The 18,992-nt window shown below is 41.0% G+C and overlaps 1 protein-coding gene across 1 annotated transcript in view; it reads left to right on the top strand.

Annotated features, from left to right (window-relative positions):
- Positions 1-18,992, top strand: part of LOC148038321 (AP-2 complex subunit alpha-1-like) — a 125,029-nt gene that overhangs the window by 38,691 nt on the left and 67,346 nt on the right. The window contains exons 11-14 of the mRNA XM_087670558.1: positions 7,286-7,367; positions 7,501-7,589; positions 7,709-7,814; positions 7,942-8,007. Coding sequence (XP_087526684.1) covers positions 7,286-7,367; positions 7,501-7,589; positions 7,709-7,814; positions 7,942-8,007 — 343 coding nt within the window. The remainder of the gene's footprint in view (positions 1-7,285; positions 7,368-7,500; positions 7,590-7,708; positions 7,815-7,941; positions 8,008-18,992) is intronic.

Here is an 18,992-nt window from a genome sequence, read left to right as displayed (position 1 = left end):
CACCCTTGATAGTCGCAATGTGTTCATATCGTTTCGTATAGCCAGGAGGCTTTTCAAGATCCCTCGTGGATACCGTGATTTATGGGGACAGCTTTTGATGGTGCTCCAGAGCAGACAACCCTTTCCTGCCCTTGCTTCGGATCGTCCTTGGCAGGACTGGGATCTTGCAGGCCGCTTGAATTTGGAAAAGGCCTCTGCTAACCAGGTGTATCATCTTCTGATAAAAGATCATCAATGGCTGGCTACTAAAGCTAATACAGTATGGCAATTGCGTAAATCCTAGTCATGGTGGAAGTTAACTGTGATGGAGGGTTGGTTGAATAAGACACCGTTCAAATGCAAGGTCTTTCTTTGGAGGGTGATGATTGGTGGTCTTCCTCTTGCTTCAGCCCTTTCTAAGCGTCGAATCTCCAACCGCAATTGTTTCTTTTGCACCACCTGTGTGGAATTGGCCCGTCATCTATTTATTTTTTGCCCTCTCTCTAAGAAATTTTGGTCACTCTTGTCAGCGGTTTGGCGAGCAGTGGTTGGCTTCTCGCTAAGCCCTTTTGATTGGGTTTTTGTGCGGCCCAAATACCCCACACCGGCACAGTCCCAAATGACGATCTTGTTTCACTTTCTTCAATACTTGGGCTGTTGGCACAATTGGACCATTCGGAATGCTTTTCTTTTTGATTCAGCCTCTAATGTTCAAGGACATGTTGCTAGGCCTAAAGGACTCTTGCATTGGCAGATAGATCTCATTTGGCACTCTGACATACTCCCTCGGGAGGACTTACTTCCCTGGCATATGGCAATTTCCTCTGCGTCTTTGCCATGACTTTTGTAACCCTTTTGTTGTGTAGTACTTTATAAATATAACATCCTTTACGAAAAGAGAGAGAGAGAGAGAGAGAGAGAGAGAGAGAGAGAGAGAGAGAGATGAGCATAACATGCCCTCTAAATCTCAAACATGTGCGTGGCTATGAATGCCATTGCCTTAACAAATCTAGAATGAGAGAAAGTAGTGGTCAATGCCCATCTTGTCACCACAACATAGATGTTCTTGTAGCAAATAGTTTGTATGGAGTAGGAAGTCCTTGACATTCTAAGCAATCCATATATTTTCTTGTATAGTGTGACTAAGTATCATACCACTCAACTAAAGCTGCATAAATAATGCCATATGCTAGATGAAGAATCCAATATAATGTAGGCCATAGAAACAAATAATAGTGTCAATGAGGAAAGTGTAAATTTAGATGACTTGGTCAAATGTGGATATTGTAGTGAAAATCGATTGTCACAAGGACGTGAAATTTTGAGATGCTTTAATCTTGCTGATAACATTTGATTAAGTCATTAATTAAATGTGCAAGGTTGTTCAAGCATATGTGATGTACATGGTAGTTATTTCATGGTAATAGGCCAAGGACCTTGAGGATATAGGGGTTATCGAAGGCAAAAGTTGTGATAAGTTATGCTAGCTGGGTTTTGGGGGTTAGTTGGTGTCAGTTTTGACCTTGGGACAATTATTTAGCCAGTAAGTGTTAGCGGTGGTGACACTAGGGACTAGCATTAATTAATTGATTCATGCCAGTCTAAGGGTCAACAGAGGTTGGGGACCACTCCAAGTTGCAAAGGGCCTAGCCAATTTAATTATAGATGGGCACATTTAATTTTGGGTAGGGTTAGAAGGGCTGAAATTAATTTTTACGATTATTTAATCCTGAAAATGAATTAAATGGCTTGATAATGCTGAAAAATGGATTTAGAAGGCTGTCATTTGGCAAAAATGTTTATAAAAAGTGAGAAAACGTTTTTAGTTAGTTTACGGTGAGAGAGAGAGAGAGAGAGAGAGAGAGAGAGAGAGAGAGAGAGAGAGAGAGAGAGAGTTGCTGGTCCATTTTCGATCAGAGAACAACAATTGGTTGCAAAAGACAATTGTCTAGGGGCCTTAACAAGCAAGGGACAGCAAGGAGTCACCTTCTAAGGGCTGGCAACAGCATTGCTGATCAAGTGACAGCGTTTTGGAGGTGCTTGGCAGTATGTGATTGCATTAAATGCAGGTTGGAGCAAGCAACATGCAGAATTTAGGGTTTTCTCGCGAAGAAAATCAGATTTTTCTCTCATCTTCGCTTTCTTGCATCCTCTCCAAACCATTCTCAGGAGATCTCAGCATTTCTCAGCCATTTTTAACAGATTTCAGCCAACTTTGGTGGACACCAGAGAGATCTTTGATGTAAACCCTAAATTTCCGTAGAAATGAGGGTTTGACAGTCACTTTGGGACCCGTGCCAATTGGCAAAGGCATTGTGCACTGAATTTGGCACGTGAAATTTGTGTAATTGTTAGGGAATTCAGATGCTAGCCCATTCGTTGTAATTTGACGCTGCATTTGGCGAGTTGGCGGTTCCATTTGTACAAGTCCCAGGCAAAAAATCAAGAGGCAATTGGCCCGAATCGATTGCCGACTATTGCTATAGCAAAGAGGCTTTTTGGAACATCAAAGGAGATTGTCTTGTACTCATTCCATTGGCAATCAAGGTAAAGAAATATCGAAAGGGGCGCCAGTTTTGGGGTCAACAAGATGCCCAATGTTTAAGATTATTAAGTTAAATTGTGCATTTTAATTTATGTTTATTTGTTGATTGCTGTAATTAAGTGCTTAATCAAGGAATCACCACCATCTCCAAGAAGGATGGTTGGTTTCATGGTTAGTGCTCAATCTCTTGATTTGGTGGGCTCGAGGCTGTTGAAAGTCATTAGTCATCTCTTGTGCCATGTGATAGTCTGCCACGTGGCAGCAGTCGGATTGTCCGACTGCAGTCCGCTGCATTAAATGCAGCCGGCCTGATTATTTCAGGTAATTTTCAGGCATTCTTTTTAGCCTTTATAAGGCTGAGTTTCCTTTGTGCACATGTTGCCCAGTCCCATTCCATGGCATTCCAAAGTTCCAAGATTTTTTAATGCCACATTCCAATGTTCCAAGCTTTGTGGAATGATGTTTCTTGTAACTATGGCTAGGACTGCTGCCATTGCTACATTGACACGCCATCAAACTTGTTTAGATTTTCTGTGTTTGCTTATATTATTTGGGCAGTGGATCGATTGTGTTTCTTCATTCCACCTTCAGTTTTGGGTGGTTTCTCAACATTGGTATTTGTTGGAGTATCACACAATCCTTTAGCATGCTTCAGTTTGCTCCCTTGAGAGATAGTGGTGGTTAGACAATTTGTTTCTTCTTGAGTTGTCCGTATGACACCTTACATGCTTAGTTTGTTCATCGAATTCATTCATGTCTTCATTCTCATTTCATCTTTGAGTTTATTTGTTAGTTGTGTGGTTATAACCATGTGTGTTTTCTTTTCAAACCCTAGTCTGTGTAGTTATTTGTATATTGTGCATTTCCTAGCATATTATCACATTGGATTAGTGCCTACTAATATTGTTTAGTTACTTGAGCTTCATGAACATTACAAATGTTTTATCAGCATAGTTAAGCAAGGTTGTTCCTTTTGTAGATTTGGGAGAGTCCATTAACATTATTCCAAAAGGCACACAAATAAAAGTCAGTAACATGGATATGACAATTAAGGTAGTTGTGATGAAGCAAACTAAGGCTCTACAAGGGACAGAAGTATGGATAGTGGATGAGTTGACCCCACTCCATCTTAAAAATGGACTAATAGAATTAGTCAAAGTTAGAGATGTATGAAGAAATGGTGAGTGGATAGTGTATCAAGGAGGGAAATTAGTCATAAGGGAGCTTTGCACCCCACTTTCCTAGAAATAAGTGTATCTTCTAATGGGATTTAGCTACCCTCTATTTGTATAATAGAACTGAGTGTTGTAGTTAAATCTCTTATGAGTCATAAGAGCTTACAGTTTATTCCACTTTAGTTACTTTTCTTTTCTTTCTTTTTATGTGCCTTCATGCCATTGGTACTCGAAGTGGAATGTAATGAATCATTTGATTTGTCCTATAGGTCAAATTTGTTCTCCAAAGGATGTTAATAGAGTTCTCTCTCTCTCTCTCTCCTCCCCCCCAAACAAAAAAACCTTTCTGTCTCGCTCTCTCTTGGTATGTCAACTATTTCATTGAAGCATTCACCTTTAGAGCCCAAAACCTTCCCCATTTGTTAGTAGCTTTGATGGAGTGGCTTTTCCATCCATCACCTTCTATAGCCATGGATTATCTCCATGTTCCCTCTTCATCTTGGGGTGCTAGCCAATCTCCTTATGATTTCAATGACATCACCTGAAGGTCTTAGGAAGGTGCATCTTAGTGGGGGCAACTACGTGTCAAGGATGACTGTCTCTTAGTTGGGGGAGTATTTAACATCGAGGAAGCAACTAGTGATCCAAATCTTCATCATAGTAACACTTTGTGGCAAGTTTGTGTATGCGTTCTTTGTATGAGCCAAGCTCTCTTTCTATTGCTCTTCCAATATGCATAAATCAGATGTAAGACATTGCATAAACCTAGAACTGTATTAATATGTGAGTGTCAATATGGATGTTTAAGAATGAGAAATGTACCGAATGATTGATTAAAAAATGATTTCTACTTCTAGTACCCCTAGCTCTTGGCATGGTCATTGGTTACCATTGTATCAGTAGTGAAGGATTTGACATTCATGTAATGGATAAGTGTATGGGCTATGTGATAGAAGGGCAAGGCAAAGAAAACTTGGCGAATGTGCAATTTCAAAGGAATCTAAAAAATGTGCAAATTTTCTAAGGTTTGGTTATCGTCTCAGAGTTTTTCAATCAGTAAGCAATTCACTTAATTTATGAAGTAGGCTTGGTGGTTAAGTTTCATTCAATGAGCAGCTCACTTATAATAAATCTTTAATCAATTAGCCCTCAATCGAATTTGAATTTCGATTAAGGAGCAGCTAGTTACTCATTGAGAGAGTTGATCTTGGCTATTAGACTTTCTCTTACACGAGGGATATTGATTGATCAAGTCGTCCCAACTGGGCAATCTAGACATCCTAGATCCCTACACAAACATCGACAATCCATCCAAAGGTGAATACAAGAGATTATTGCTCACGATGGAGCTAGGTCCGCTATACCCCTATGAGATTGTGTCAGATAGAGCTTTCTTTATTAGCTAGAGTTCTTTTTACTTAGAGCTTTTAGCTTTCTTTTACTATTCATTTACAATTTCAATTACTGTTCTTTTTAGACAGTTATCATATAGATGATTGTAACTCATAGTCTTATAGGTCATTTTGGCCTCTTGTAGATGTTATATATATCATTTCATTTCATTTTGTTTCATTTCTCTCCCTCTCTGTCTCTTGCAACTTTTAGCCATGGAACATGAGTTGCTAATGTGTAAGGAGTAAGGATAGTAGCCAAGCTTCTCCTCTTGGCCTGGGGAATCCATTGGGCAACTCTATATCTCTGTTTACAATAGGCATTGCTGCTATGTTTTTGATCTAAACTTCATAAAAACATGTTATTACAACACGACATGCTGAGATCCTCTCTTTTTTTCTAAGATCTCAAGCATTGTGTAGTTTCTACATGACTTTGTCTTGAAGAAAGTGAATTTCTCATAGTTTCATTGCATGAAATTCCTTTGTTTCTGAGAGGAACAATGTTGGATTGCATCGGGGACTATGCATGACAGATATCAAGGCAATACTTTGTGAAATGAGCTTTAATATTGGCTGCCATTTTTACGATTTGGCAGGCTAAAGCGTTCATGTGCATTTTTGAACACTCTATAGTTGATTGTAGGCCAACATCGAAGGTGATAAGGTCATTGAGTACTTATGTATCAATTGTATTGTGAGAAATCCTTTAGAATTTAGCCATTTGTTGTAGAAAATGTATACGAATTGAAATCGCAGCTCTTCTATCTTGCAAAATGCATGGGAAAATTAGGGAAATGCAAGGCAAGACCAAATGAAATGCATGTAGTAGGATCAAAGCAATTTCCCTTTGTTTTTGGCATAAAATGAATGTTGGTTTGCTGCATATGCCTTTTTGCCTAAAGCTCCTTTACACACCTACCTGCTTCCCAAGGAGCACATGCTTGGTCATCAACCAAGTGCATTTATTGGTTGTGTGTGAAGTTGTTTGTCATGAGGACATGATTTTTTAACTTATTGTCTTGGCATGATTAAGTTATGAACATGTGAGTTGCATATGTGAAGTGCAAGCTAAATTGGGCATAGTGATATTCCAAAACCTTAGTTGGGTAGTAGGGGACATTGATAGAAGTTGTGATAAGTTATATTGGACAAGTGCTAGTGGATGCTTGGTGACTGACTTGGCTCTCGGCATTAAATGTGCCCTTGGAATGACTTATGGTGTCATTGGGGCTAGAGAAAGTAAACATACAATGCTTAGAACTAAGGTTATCGAAAGTAAAAAGACTTTTAAGTCCATAGGGCTTAGCATTTAGAATTGTGGATGTATAATAGACAATTTGTGGGCGGGGACAATAAATTTTTGGATTTCCACAATCTTCAATATCTATCTCAAATGTAAGTCATAGTTTTCTTTGCTCAAAGTGTAGATTGAAGCTTGGATATTTGATTGGACAAATCTCACTATAAAATCTTTTTTGCTCTTCTAATGGAACTTTCTAGTGTCTTTGCAATCATTGCGGATTTGTGCTTCCATAAGGTCAACTCTTATTAGAATAATAACATTTCTACCTTATTGCAAATGCTATTCATTCAAAATATTCTATGGAGTCTCTATAAGGATGGCTCTACAACATGTTTAGTATTAGAATAATAAACTTTCTACCTTATAGCAAATGTTATTCATTCAAAATAATCTTGCTCATGTGTATCTAGGTTTGAGGAATCACTGGTTGGTTTGCCACGCTTGGTGATATTTCGTTTTCCTTGTGTATGGGGAAACTCAGTTACGTTTTATGCCTGTTTTGGGCTGTAGCGAATATGTAGTGTGTGTGCATGTGAACACGTGTCTTTGAGAATGTTTGTTTCTTTAAATCTGGAGAAAGGTAATTACTTCTTTGTATGGGGTTTGGGATTTAGTGAATGTGTGTATGTGGGCACGTGTGTGAGGGTATTGTTGTATGTGGATGGAGGTGCACATGGGAAACCTGGGTGCTAGGACCTCAACCCAAATTCTGGCTTAAGGGGAGCAGTCCAAATGCATGCCACACTTATAGTTGAGTGCAGGGCTGGAATTGTAGCTGTGTAGGGAAGTTTCCAAAGTAATGAAATTCAGAGTCAAAATCTTTGTTGCAAGAGGGATGATGCCCAAACAGAACTTATGGGGATCGTCTAAAGCCAGTATTGCATTGCAGTATTCGAAGAAGAGCTCTAGATTTGTTGTACGGAATGTGCGATGTCACTAATGCCAAAGATATTGTGGAAGAGCTTTTGCAGGTGAGGAACATCAGTCATAGTTTCTCAATTTTAGCAAGCTTTAGGACGGTTTTATAGTTTGAAGGATTTCTTGGTATGCATTACATGTGTTACCAGTTTTCAAAATGGCCTAATAGCTTGTTTATAAATGTAGTACCTCACAACAGCTGATTTTGGAATACGTGAAGAACTGGCTCTTAAAGCTGCAATACTGGCAGAAAAATTTGCTCCAGATCTTTTATGGTACCAAGAAAACACTAATTTTGAAGTTCTTTTGAACTTTTACATGCAAGTTTGGGTGGTATCATTTTTAAATTCCTGTTAACAGTCTATATTTCCATGTCCAATATTTTAAACAACAGGTATGTAGATGTGATTCTTCAACTCATAGATAAGGCTGGAGACTTCATAAGTGATGATATATGGTATCGAGTGGTGCAGTTTGTCACCAACAATGATGATCTTCAGGTTGGTATCGTTGTTAATTAGGAGGAAGCTTGGCATTTTGGTGATAACTACATGATAATGGGTTCCAGCATTAAGATCAGTTTGGCCCGAGATGCTGAGACTCAGCTTGCAAGTTTGTTTGACACAGGCATATGCTGCATCTAAAGCTAGAGACTACTTAAGTAAACCAGCTGTTCATGAAACTATGGTCAAGGTACTTCCAGACTTTTTGTAAGAAGTTAACTTTTTGAAAAAATTTCATTGCAGGCAAGAATCTTATCATTTTTAGTTGTTTCATCAGTAAAGTTCTTAGGTCTTTTTTTAAAAAACCAATTTGGCCTACGAGACCAAAATGTTACATACAAAATGTCTGGGAGTTTTTCCAGGTCCTAGTAAAGTTACCATCTAATGCTATGATAAACTAATTGAGTAGGTACAAAATGGTGTATAGGCTGGGTGCAATTCATATGTGTTCCAAGTATGGTGTGGAACTGCTCATGGAACTGGCAGTCTCCACGGTCTGCAGTCTGAAATCTGTGAGAACAATTGTGAAAGACTGCTGAAATCAGGGCCAATAAGTAGGCCAGTAAAAAACCCAGAAATAGCAAGTTGGCTGTGCATTTAATTAAATGCAGCTGACTGGTCAGCAAACTGGCCGACTGGCCGTCCTGCAAGCTGCTGTCGCCTGCAAACTGGTCAGCAAACTGGCCGACTGCTGTCTGACCTGCAAGCTGCTGTCGCCTGACACGTGGCAGCTGCCATGTGACACTCCTGCACCAATTACTGCCTGGGAGACCTGCTGCCTGTCTGGGGAATGACCAGCTATCCAGCTCTAGCATGAGCTGCCCATGTTCTCTCTTAGTTTGTCTACCTGGTTTCAAGCATATTTACTCTAATTACTGAGCTGGCTTGTTCTAGTGGCTATCTCTAGGCTGCTGTGGAGGTGAGGACTCAATGGACTGAATGTGCTGCTCAGCACCAGCCATTGTAATCAACTTCCTCCCTGAGGGTAAAAGAAAGGACTGAACTTGTGGCTTGTCTCAGATGAAGCTGTCCTGGTTCTAACTTGTTGAAGGTTGAAAACACATCCCATTGGGTCTGGTTTGGTAGATGTGGTTAATGGGAAAATGTGTACTTCAAAAAGACCACTACACTCTACCTCTAACATGATTCAGTTCTTACGGGAACACACTCAGCTCTTACAGGAAAGAAAATGGGATTCTGAAGCTCCAAAGCTTGTTGCATTGATTGAGTTGAAGCTTGAATGTGAGAGTTGACAAATGGAAAGACTACTTTTGTTGTATCATGAGCATAGCTAGCTTGTTGGCAACATGTTTAAAGCACTTACATCACTATAAACATGAACCCCTCCGTTTGGACCAAAACCACTTTCAAACAGTGTGAACGTGATGGGATTGAAATAGTTTTTTTGCAAGCTATGTGTTAACTAAGGTTAAGAGAGCCTAAACTTTATGAAACTCAATGAATAGGGGAGGGGGGGACATTTTTTTCGGCGCCCCTTTTTTTGATTAAAAAATGCCATTTTGTGCCTGTTGAAATCATGCCTCCTCCTCCTAGGACAGATCCTTGATTTCTTCGCTCCATATCACAAGAAACAACAAGAGATTTTATGCATTGTATGAAAAGTTCATATTTCAGACTTTCTCTCTCCTCTTTTGCTCTCACCATAATTGTTGCTCATATGGGCTGAGAGGATGAGGTGGAATGGTGTCGGTTCATGACGAGATGTGAGGAATGAAAGTCACAGCCACTTGTTCACACTTGCTTCAACAAACATGCAACCTTCTTGGTTCTGATGGTGTAGTTTGATCCTCTGAGTCCATTATGATCAGAGATTTCATAATCAATAAGAGGTGTATTGCCTAGTGACAAATCTAGTGGAAAATAGTTACAGTACTTATCTGACCCTTGGGATTGAATGGTTCTAAGGAATTGTTTAGATGGGTACAACTGCATGCTACATAAATATGGGTGGGCTCTGATTGAGCCCTTCAAAGCTTAGAGGATGGCCTTATAGAGGCTACGTGAATTTACATTAATAGTTGCACAAAATTCGGCTTTTGGGGTCTTTAGTCAAGTTTCAACAAACATCTGGAACACAATGAAGAGCCGTAGCTATGCAAAATATGCAAGATTAGTGTCATTTATCCAGGTGACAGCCTATTATACTAGTACACAACAAGTCAATGGTCAAAGGGCAAGGAGCAGAATTGATGCAGACATATTTGAAAAGATTGGTATAGGAGTTATGCTTAAGCCTTGACTAGAAATGAGAAAGGATTGACTCTAGTGAAAATTCTCGCATCCTCATGTTGGGCTTGAGGCCTTTGTCTGTGACTCAATCTATTGTTCCCCTAGGTCACAACTCACTATTATAGTCTCAACTCTACAATGTAACACCAACTTGAGGGGTTGTCTTCCATACCTTGCCACAAGTGATGTCTCCATATCTCCTTTGGTCTCTCCATCTCAAAGGGGGCCTTGCCACAAGTGATTTGGTGCCCTCACGCTTTGGATTGCGTGTAAGGACTAATCAATCCATCCCCATTGTATCAACATTCTTCTTCAATTAGTGCAGTATACTTCCTTCATCTTCTACTTCCTCTCACTCTCTCTGTCCTTGTGTTCGTATCTCTCTTGTATTGCGCACTCTCACATGGTATCATCACCTAAGTGAGGACACAATCCGGAGATTTCTTGCAGAAGGGCATGTTTTCATCATGGAGGAGCAGATTAGATTTATCAAACACAGATTTTCAGCTTGCATTTGTTGCATTCACTGCCAGTACGGGTTGTCTAGTGCCTAGTCGACCCTTTTGGAGACCAGGCGACCCTATCTAGACATTAGGCGGTTCCAACTTTCTGTTTTGCAGCAAACACAAATTTGCGTTTTGTCGAGAGCAGCTTTTTGGCTCAAGTGATAGCTTCTTGGTGCAAGGGACTCCCTTTTGGTAGGCAGGCAACAAATTTTCTCCGACAAAAGACACATCTACAGTCGGTGTAGCTGATGCCTTTTGTCTGCATGCTGTCTCCATCAAAATGCAGCTTTCCGGGTGATTGCAGGATCGAAGATGTTTTACCAGTTTACTGATTCAGAGAAGTTTCTTTCTAGACACACTTCTGAGTGGGGGTGCGATTATCATGATTATAGTTAGCGAGAGGATCTACAGTCCGTGTAGGTGATGCCTTTTGTCTGCTATGCTGTCTCCATCAAAATGCAGCTTTCCGGGTGATTGCAGGATCGAAGATGTTTTACTAGTTTACGGGCTTTGATGATTCAGAGAAGTTTCTTTAATGACACACTTCTGAGTGGGGGCGCGATTATCGTGATTATAGTTAGTGAGAGGAGTCCCTATTCACACCTATCTGCCTTCTTTTCATCTATAACAGAAGGCTCCATCCGAGAGGAGTCCCTTATTCGCACCCATCCCCCTTCTATTCATCTATCACAGAAGGCTCTGTTCGAAGTCAAGATGCCATCCTTGATACCCTTGGTGTAGGTGCGTGTCTTACCTTCATTACCCAAAGAAGACAAACTCAATGGCTCGAACTATTCGTTGTGGTCATGTAAGGTGGATTGTATATTCAATACCTTCGATCTTGGGCTCTTGTTTCTTATTCTATCTCCCTTCCTAAGGAGGATCCAGCAAATGGGACTTCTATGGATTGAGCAACCTTGTGGAATCGGCTCAACTCTTGAGCCCAATCATTTCTCTTTATGAGTTTGCAGGATTTCGTTCTTTTGCATGTTCATAGGTTGAAGATTGCAATGGAAGTGTGGTGGAAGTTTGCTTTTTTGTATCAACACAAGGCATTTGTCCACAAGATTTCCCTTGAGAAGAAGTTGCGGATACTTTGTTTTGATGATTTCTCCTCTCTGAAGAAGCACATGACCAAGATGGAGGACATGAGAGGTGAGCTTGTTTATCTGTGTTGTATGATATCCTTTGAAGACACTGGTACGATCCTTTTGACTTAGTTGCCATCTCCTTAGTTTGATGTCTTCTACACCAGCCTTATCACTTCGAGGACCCGTGAGACACTCTTATGGGAGGAGCTTTCACCTCTTGTCTTGGAGCATGACGAGCGATTCAAAGAGGTTGAAGCCAATGGTTCTGGCTCCACCAATGCATTTATTGTAGGTATAGGTGGAGGGGAGAAGAAGAAGGTGCAGGCCACGGACAAGAAGCAAGAGGACAAAAAGGATGAGAAGAAGGAGAAGAAGCTCAAGTGCCCATACTATGGAAAGGCTGCTCATCCTAAGGAGAAGTGTTGGCAAAAGTTCGCCATTTGAAGCGAGAGGAGTATTCAAAAGATACGAAGGTTGCCCTTGTGGCAGACAGAGTTTGTCTTTGTGCATGTATTTTCCCAGAAGGATACAACTCTAGCTTCTTGCCCTCAAGAGAAGCCTTGGCTTGTTGATAGTGGGGCCTCTTCTTACATAATCTACAAATAGGATCGGCTTCAAGACCTGAGGGCCAGAAGGGGCATAGTCACCATTGGTGACAACTCTACCATTTCCATTTTAGGAGCAGGGACTATTCCTTTATTGCCAGACATGTAGTCTTGTTTGACCAAAGTTCTCTATGTGTTGGATTTAGGTTTTAACCTCTTGACAATTCATTGTCTGACATGACTTGGTACTTGTGTGGCCTTTACATAGGATGCGGTGATAGTGGAGGATGGGTCAGCAAGTGCCATTCTTTGGACAAGATCCCAAGAGGGTGGGCTTTACATGCTTACAACCTTAGCGGTGAGGTCTTTCCATGAGCTTGGGCTGCTTTGGTAGTTCGTTATGATCATCTCAACTTTGATGCTATTCGACGGGCTTCTTGGAAGATGATGGTGGAGAGGCTTTGTGATTTCCCTCCTATTTACACTTTTTGCCTTAGTTATTTGAGGGGCAACCAGCATAGGCTGCCACATCCACAAGTTGCCACTAGGAGGGCTTCTACTCTACTTGAGTTGGTTCACACCGACCTTTGCAAACCTATGGGCACGGCCTTCCTTGGGAAGGCCAAGCATTTGCTGTTGATTATAGACGACTTGAGTCATTATGTGTGGCCTTATTTTTTGGAGTACAAGAGCGAGGCATACTCTCATTTCTGTGTGTGGAAAGTGTTCGTGGAGACATGAACTACTTTGAAAGTTTGTGGTGTTCAAGTAGATCGCGGTGGAGAGTTTACTTCTAACTTCTTTTTTGAGTTTTGCAAGGATCACGGTATTCGGATGGAGTATACCCATCTAAACACACCTTTAGAGAATGGTGTGGTGGAGTGTATGAATCAGACCATGCTAGAGATGGCCCAATTGATATTGGAGCATTGGGGTCTTCCTCATACCCTTTGGGGTGAGGTGGTGGCTATTGTGGTTCACATCTGCAATCGCTCCCCAACTTTTGTGTTACAAGACATAACTTCCTACAAGGCTTTCTTTGGTCAAAAGCCCTCCGTGTCTCACTTCTATATCTTTGGATGTGATGCATTTGCCCATGTGGACAAGAAGAAGAGGAAGATGATGCTTGACTCGAAGTCCAGGAAGCTCATTTTCGTGGGCTACAACACTTCCATGAAGGGCTATCGACTCTACAACCTGACGATATAGAAGCTTGAGGCGAGCAGGGATGTGATCTTTGACGAGATTGTGGCCTCCAAGGATCCTATTGATGGTTCTCTTACAAGTGATTTTTCGCCATTGACTGACCCTCCCTCACACCCTTAGTTCCTCTTCTTCCCTTCAGGTTGCCTCTTAGCATCCCTTCTTCATCTTCAACTCCTCCCCCTCCTCCTCCATCCTCTACTCCGGCTTCCCTACCACCTTTGACGGATGTGACTACTTCTTCTTTGCTGAGTACTTCCACCCCTTTAGCCTCCCCTTCGGAGTCTTCTAGGGATGCTTAGCGGTTAGAGAGTGAGCCTTCTTCAGATTAGGAGGATTTCCCTTCCTTTGCTGAGGGGGAGTCCCTTCCCCAGACAGGTGCATTGCAAGTATCGGAGGTTACTTAGTCTTCCTCGTAGTAGGATGAGTCTATTCGCATTTCTCATCAGTATCTTTTGCTCCTACGAGTCCATACAAATCAACTCATTTACAGGCTGAGTGGAATAGTTCACTTTGTGTGAGCTATACTATTATGTCACATAGTCTTCATGATAGTGAGGCTTCTACAGTTGAGGAGACTCTTGCACAAGATATTTGCCGTCAGACAATGCAAGAGGAGCTCGATTCTATCGAGTGTAATTAGGCTTGGGAGTTGGTTCTCCTTCGAAGCGGAAGGTGATAGATGTGAAGTGGGTCTATAAGACTAGGTACCTTGCAGATTGTTCCTTCGATAAGCACAAAGCTAGGCTTGTTGTCGAGGGTTTTGTTGAAAGGGTAGGTTTTGACTATTTTGAGACTCTTACACCTACGGCTTGGATATCACTATTTGGGCTATCTTGGCTCCTGTAGCCCACCATTGCTGGCCTATTTATGAGATGGTTGTAAAATTTGTCTTCTTCAATGGTGTTTTTGAGGAGGAGATTGATGTTTCATAGCCTCCAGATTTTCTTGTACAGGGGAAGGAAGACCATGCCTACAGATTGTGGAAGGCCCTATATGGCTCAAAGTAGGCTCTAGAGCTTGGTACTAGAGGATTGGATGATTCTTTCTATAGAGTGGCTTCCATTGTTTGGCTTATGACCTCAACCTATACTTCAAGATTGAGGGTGGTGGATGTGTTTTGCTCGTCTTGTATGTGGATGATCTTATCATTATAGGGAGCTACACTCAGGAGGTTGATCTCACTTAGGAGATTTCGGGACAAGAGTTTGACATGATGGATCTTTGGATCCTACACTTTTTCCTTGGATTGGGCACATGGCATTTTTATTTCGCAGCATATGTACATTTCCGTGCTTCTTTCATAGTTTGGTATGGCCAATTGTCTGCGTATTTCTTGCCCAATGGACCTAGAATCCAAGATTTTGGTAGTCGGAGTTCCCCTTGCAAATGCCACCCATTACAGATGTCTTGTTGGCTCCCTCGTCTAGCTTATTCGCACTCGGCTGGATATTTATTTTGTTATGGCATTGTTGTCTTCTTTCACAAAGACTCCCACTCCCACTTAGGAGCCTTGGCAAGTGGCCTTGCGCATTCTTCGTTATTTAGAGGGAACTTAATCCTATGGAATCATATATGGAAAGGGGGTTACTCTCTTTGGTTGAAGTGATTTTGATTGGGTAGGTGATGTGGATTTGAGACAGTCCACTACAAGTTATGCCTTCTTCCTTGGATCGGGAGCTACCTCGTGGAGTAGCAAGAAGTAGCCTAGTGTGGCCCTCTCTGCTACATAGGCAGAGTATTGTGCATTATGTTCTACACCTATGGAGGTGGTTTGGCTTATGGTTGTCAAAAATGGCTCTACACCTATAGAGGCGGTTTGGCTCATGGTTGTCAAAAATGGTACATTGGTTGCATTTCCCTCATGACTAGTAGCACTATATGGATCGTTTGCATGACTAAGATTGATATATTGAGTGCCAAACACCTTGGGGTTAGATAATTTATTACCAAACACCCTAAGCATCATATCAACATTATTATATATTTAGTTTTGCATTCCACTTGCCATATTGGGGTACATTCGGTCTAGCATACCTTGCATAGGTGGTTGCATACCATGTACATTTGGTCCATGCATTCCCATGGCTGAAGCATTATCAGCCATTGCTTGGAAAATTGATCCACCTCCAAAGTACTTGGGTGAGCCACATTAGTATGCATGCCTTGCTATCCATAACCTCATTGGATTGGCACTTCCAAGTTGACCTTGCATTTGAATTGATTGTCCCATCAACACCAATCGCTTTTGCTCATTGGCTTCGAAACATCATGCAGTTGCATTGACTTTTCTTTTGAGACATCTTGCCGTCTTGAAGCTCTGGAAGAGAACTTCCTCTTCTTGCGATTGCTATCCTTCTTTGGGGAATTCAATAATTGAGTAAACTAAGACTCTTTTGACAATTGAGGAGAGTTACCAGCTATTTTTCTCAACTGCTCCTTGAATTGGCCATCATATTCTTCATCTTTTTGCTGGTTATCAGCAACAAGAGACATAGAAGGACCCACAATTTTCTCTACATCAACATTATTAGCTTGCTGCCCATGTTGGGAGCCTCCAAGATCACGCGATGCATTTCTCTTTTCATTTTGTGAATTTCAAATTGAGAGGTATCATCATTGCTTGACTGTATCTCACTATATGAAGACACGCTTGCTGTAGCACTTAGTTGATCACAAATTCAGCACGTTTGCAATGCTTCCGATATCCAACAAGTGTTATAGGCCCATCAATTCAAGGGAGTTGATGGTATTTGGGCAATGGAACCATGAAACCATCCTGCCTTCTTCGAAAGGGCGGTGAATGATTGTCCAAGATTAATTGGTAACACTTGTATTTCAATTATGTGAATTTATTGCTTGCTATAATTAGTGAATAATCTTGGTTGGCCCCAAAGTTGGCATTCCTTGCAGTATCACTTCAAGTTGTATTGGAACTAGAAGAAATACACTAAGATTGCTCTAGTCTCCTTCAAAATTCAATACTAAAATGATTAGCAAGCTTCAATCTAATTTTTTCCTTAATCTAATAGCAGATTGGTCTCCAAACGACCCTTGGTTGGCAGAAATGAACCCCAAATTCAATAGGGATGGGCTGACCTCTTGAAAACTTTGAAAATGCCTAATTTCCAGCAGCTCATTCCAAGTGCTAGACCATTTTGACTTCCAAGTGGTCCTATGCATTTATTAGTCCTTGAATTGGTATTAAGTAATTATTTGATATTTTGTTTTTAATGTCACAATTGACATTTATAGACCAATTAAAGGCCCTAGGCAAAAATTGACACTAGGCTTATACTAGTACTTGATCGATATATGTCATGAGGACATGTATTTTTGAAACCTCACTTAACATGTGGATTAATTTTAATCACATGGTTAAGTAAATGTTGCACATGTGAGCTATAATTGAAGTTAGAGTAAATTTACAAGCTCCGGACCTGAGAAAATCATGGGATGTCAAAGGCAAAAGTTGCTATAAGTTATACCGTATAGGTACTTGGTATTATCTGGTGCCAGTTCTTGGCCTAGGTCATTCATATGTCAGTTGGTGACATTGGAAAAGTGGCGTTTAATGGTACCTAATACCAATTTGATGGTCAAGATAGCGCAGAGACACTTGGGAATGAAAGTTGCCTAGCAAATTTAATTATTGGCCATTCAGATTATTTTTCAGGACACTGAAATAATTATTAGATTAATTTTCAGTATTTAAAGACTGAAAATTAATATTTAATTATGGATAATGCTGGAAAAACCATTTAGGAAGGCTGCCACTTGTCAAAAATGCCCATGCAAGACTGAAAAACGTCTTTAGAGATTTTGGAGAGGCATTTTTAGTGTATTCAGCTTGTAAGAGAGAGGGAGAAGATACTGCTGGTCTGATTTGCAGCCATTCGAGAACCTTCTAAGGTAACCAAGGGCAAGAGAAGACCAATCAATAGCAAGTGATAGCATCTATAGGCTGTGGAGATAGGGCAGCAGCAGTAAATGATTGATTTTCTTCAGTTCTTTGCATCTACAAGCTGTTGTGGCAGGGCATCAGCTGCATTTGATTGATTTTCAGTCATTCTTTGCGACAAAACTCTGAATTTTCTCTCTCTACAGCTTTCTCTCTCATCGCCAACCATTTCACAGCCTTGTTCCGAAGATCTCAGCGTTTGGACCCTTGGAGACTGAGAAATTGCAAATTTCTCTACCGTAAACCCTAATTTACAGCAGAAATTAGGGTTAGCAGCAACCTCGGAAGCGTGCCAAAAATTGGAAGCTCCAAGACTTGGATTCAACAAGGTTGAAGGTGAATTTCAGCTAAATTAGGCGGAGGACTAGCCAACCATTGAATTTGGGGCATTTCCATCGTCTATAAAGAGGGTGAAGGCCAATTAAGTGCCTGAATCAAGGGGCAAAATAGATTGAAGACTTGTTAGTTACTTTGGACAGCAAGGGGAGTTTGGATTGCGAAGGGGATCAGGAGAATCCCATTGTAAATCAACTTCTTTTTCAATAAAGCTAAAGAAATATTGAAAGGGGTGCCAATTTTGGGGCCAATCGGGTGCGCATTGTCCAAGATTAGCAGGTAAATTTGTATTTTCAGATTTGCATTTATTGTTTGCTGCTGTTATTAAGTTGTAATCAAGGATTTACCACCCATCCACGAAAGGCTGGTTATATGGCTCCATTGGCAGGACACCATCAAATCCTTTGAATTGGTGGGCCCGTGGTACTCGATTGCAACTTGGGACTATTGCATTATTGTTGAAATTGTTCTCAGCAGTGAATTATAGTAAGCATGTCTTCACATGGTGATACGGATCAAGTGGAGAGGATACATCACTCCTTGGTCAATCATGTGGTGAAGGGGGAAATGCAATGATTGATCTTGGGCATGGTTCTCAGCATGGACAACATGCTGAAAATGTGGAAAATGACCCAAATGTTGACACTTCAATGCATAAAGAGGCTGATGACCAGCAAGGGGCTGAAGAATTTGATGATAGCTTCAAGGATCGAATACGTACATCAGCAAATCTTTTTGCTGAATTGGCAAAGGATCCTCAGTTTACTCGATTCTTGAATGCCCCAAATAAGGATAGCAAAGGCAAAGAGAAGAAGAGACCTTCTATAGCTTCAAGACAACCACAAGAACCGAAGGAAATGCCTAAGCCTTCTTTAGAAGAGCCCAAAATGTTTGATGAGCATAAAGAGTTGGTATTTGTGGGGCAGCAAGTGCAAATGCATGGCCAACTTGGTAGTGCCAATCCATGGGAACATGGGCAGCAAGGCAATTATGCACATGTAAGCATGGGACAGCAAGGATACTTTGGTGGTGGTACCATTTTTCATGCTACGGTTAGACATGCACCACATACGGGAATGTATGTCACAAATTCCTATGGTATGCAACAGCCAATGCATGGCTCACAACACCCAATGTATTCAGATAATGTAAGTGGAATCCTAATCCCATGTATGGCAGCATAGGCATAATGCTTGGGGCAGAAAGCGGGCCATATGGATATGTATTGGCACCCCCAAGGATTGTTGAAGCACAAGGATTTGGTGCTGGCCATGTAGGTGCTT

This window comes from Lygodium microphyllum, chromosome 3 (assembly GCF_053477565.2).
Source record: "Lygodium microphyllum isolate KBCC chromosome 3, Lygodium_microphyllum_v1.1.10, whole genome shotgun sequence".
Classification (NCBI taxonomy): domain Eukaryota; kingdom Viridiplantae; phylum Streptophyta; class Polypodiopsida; order Schizaeales; family Lygodiaceae; genus Lygodium; species Lygodium microphyllum.
Note: the sequence above shows the minus strand (reverse complement) of the source record. Positions and strands in the feature narration are given on the sequence as shown.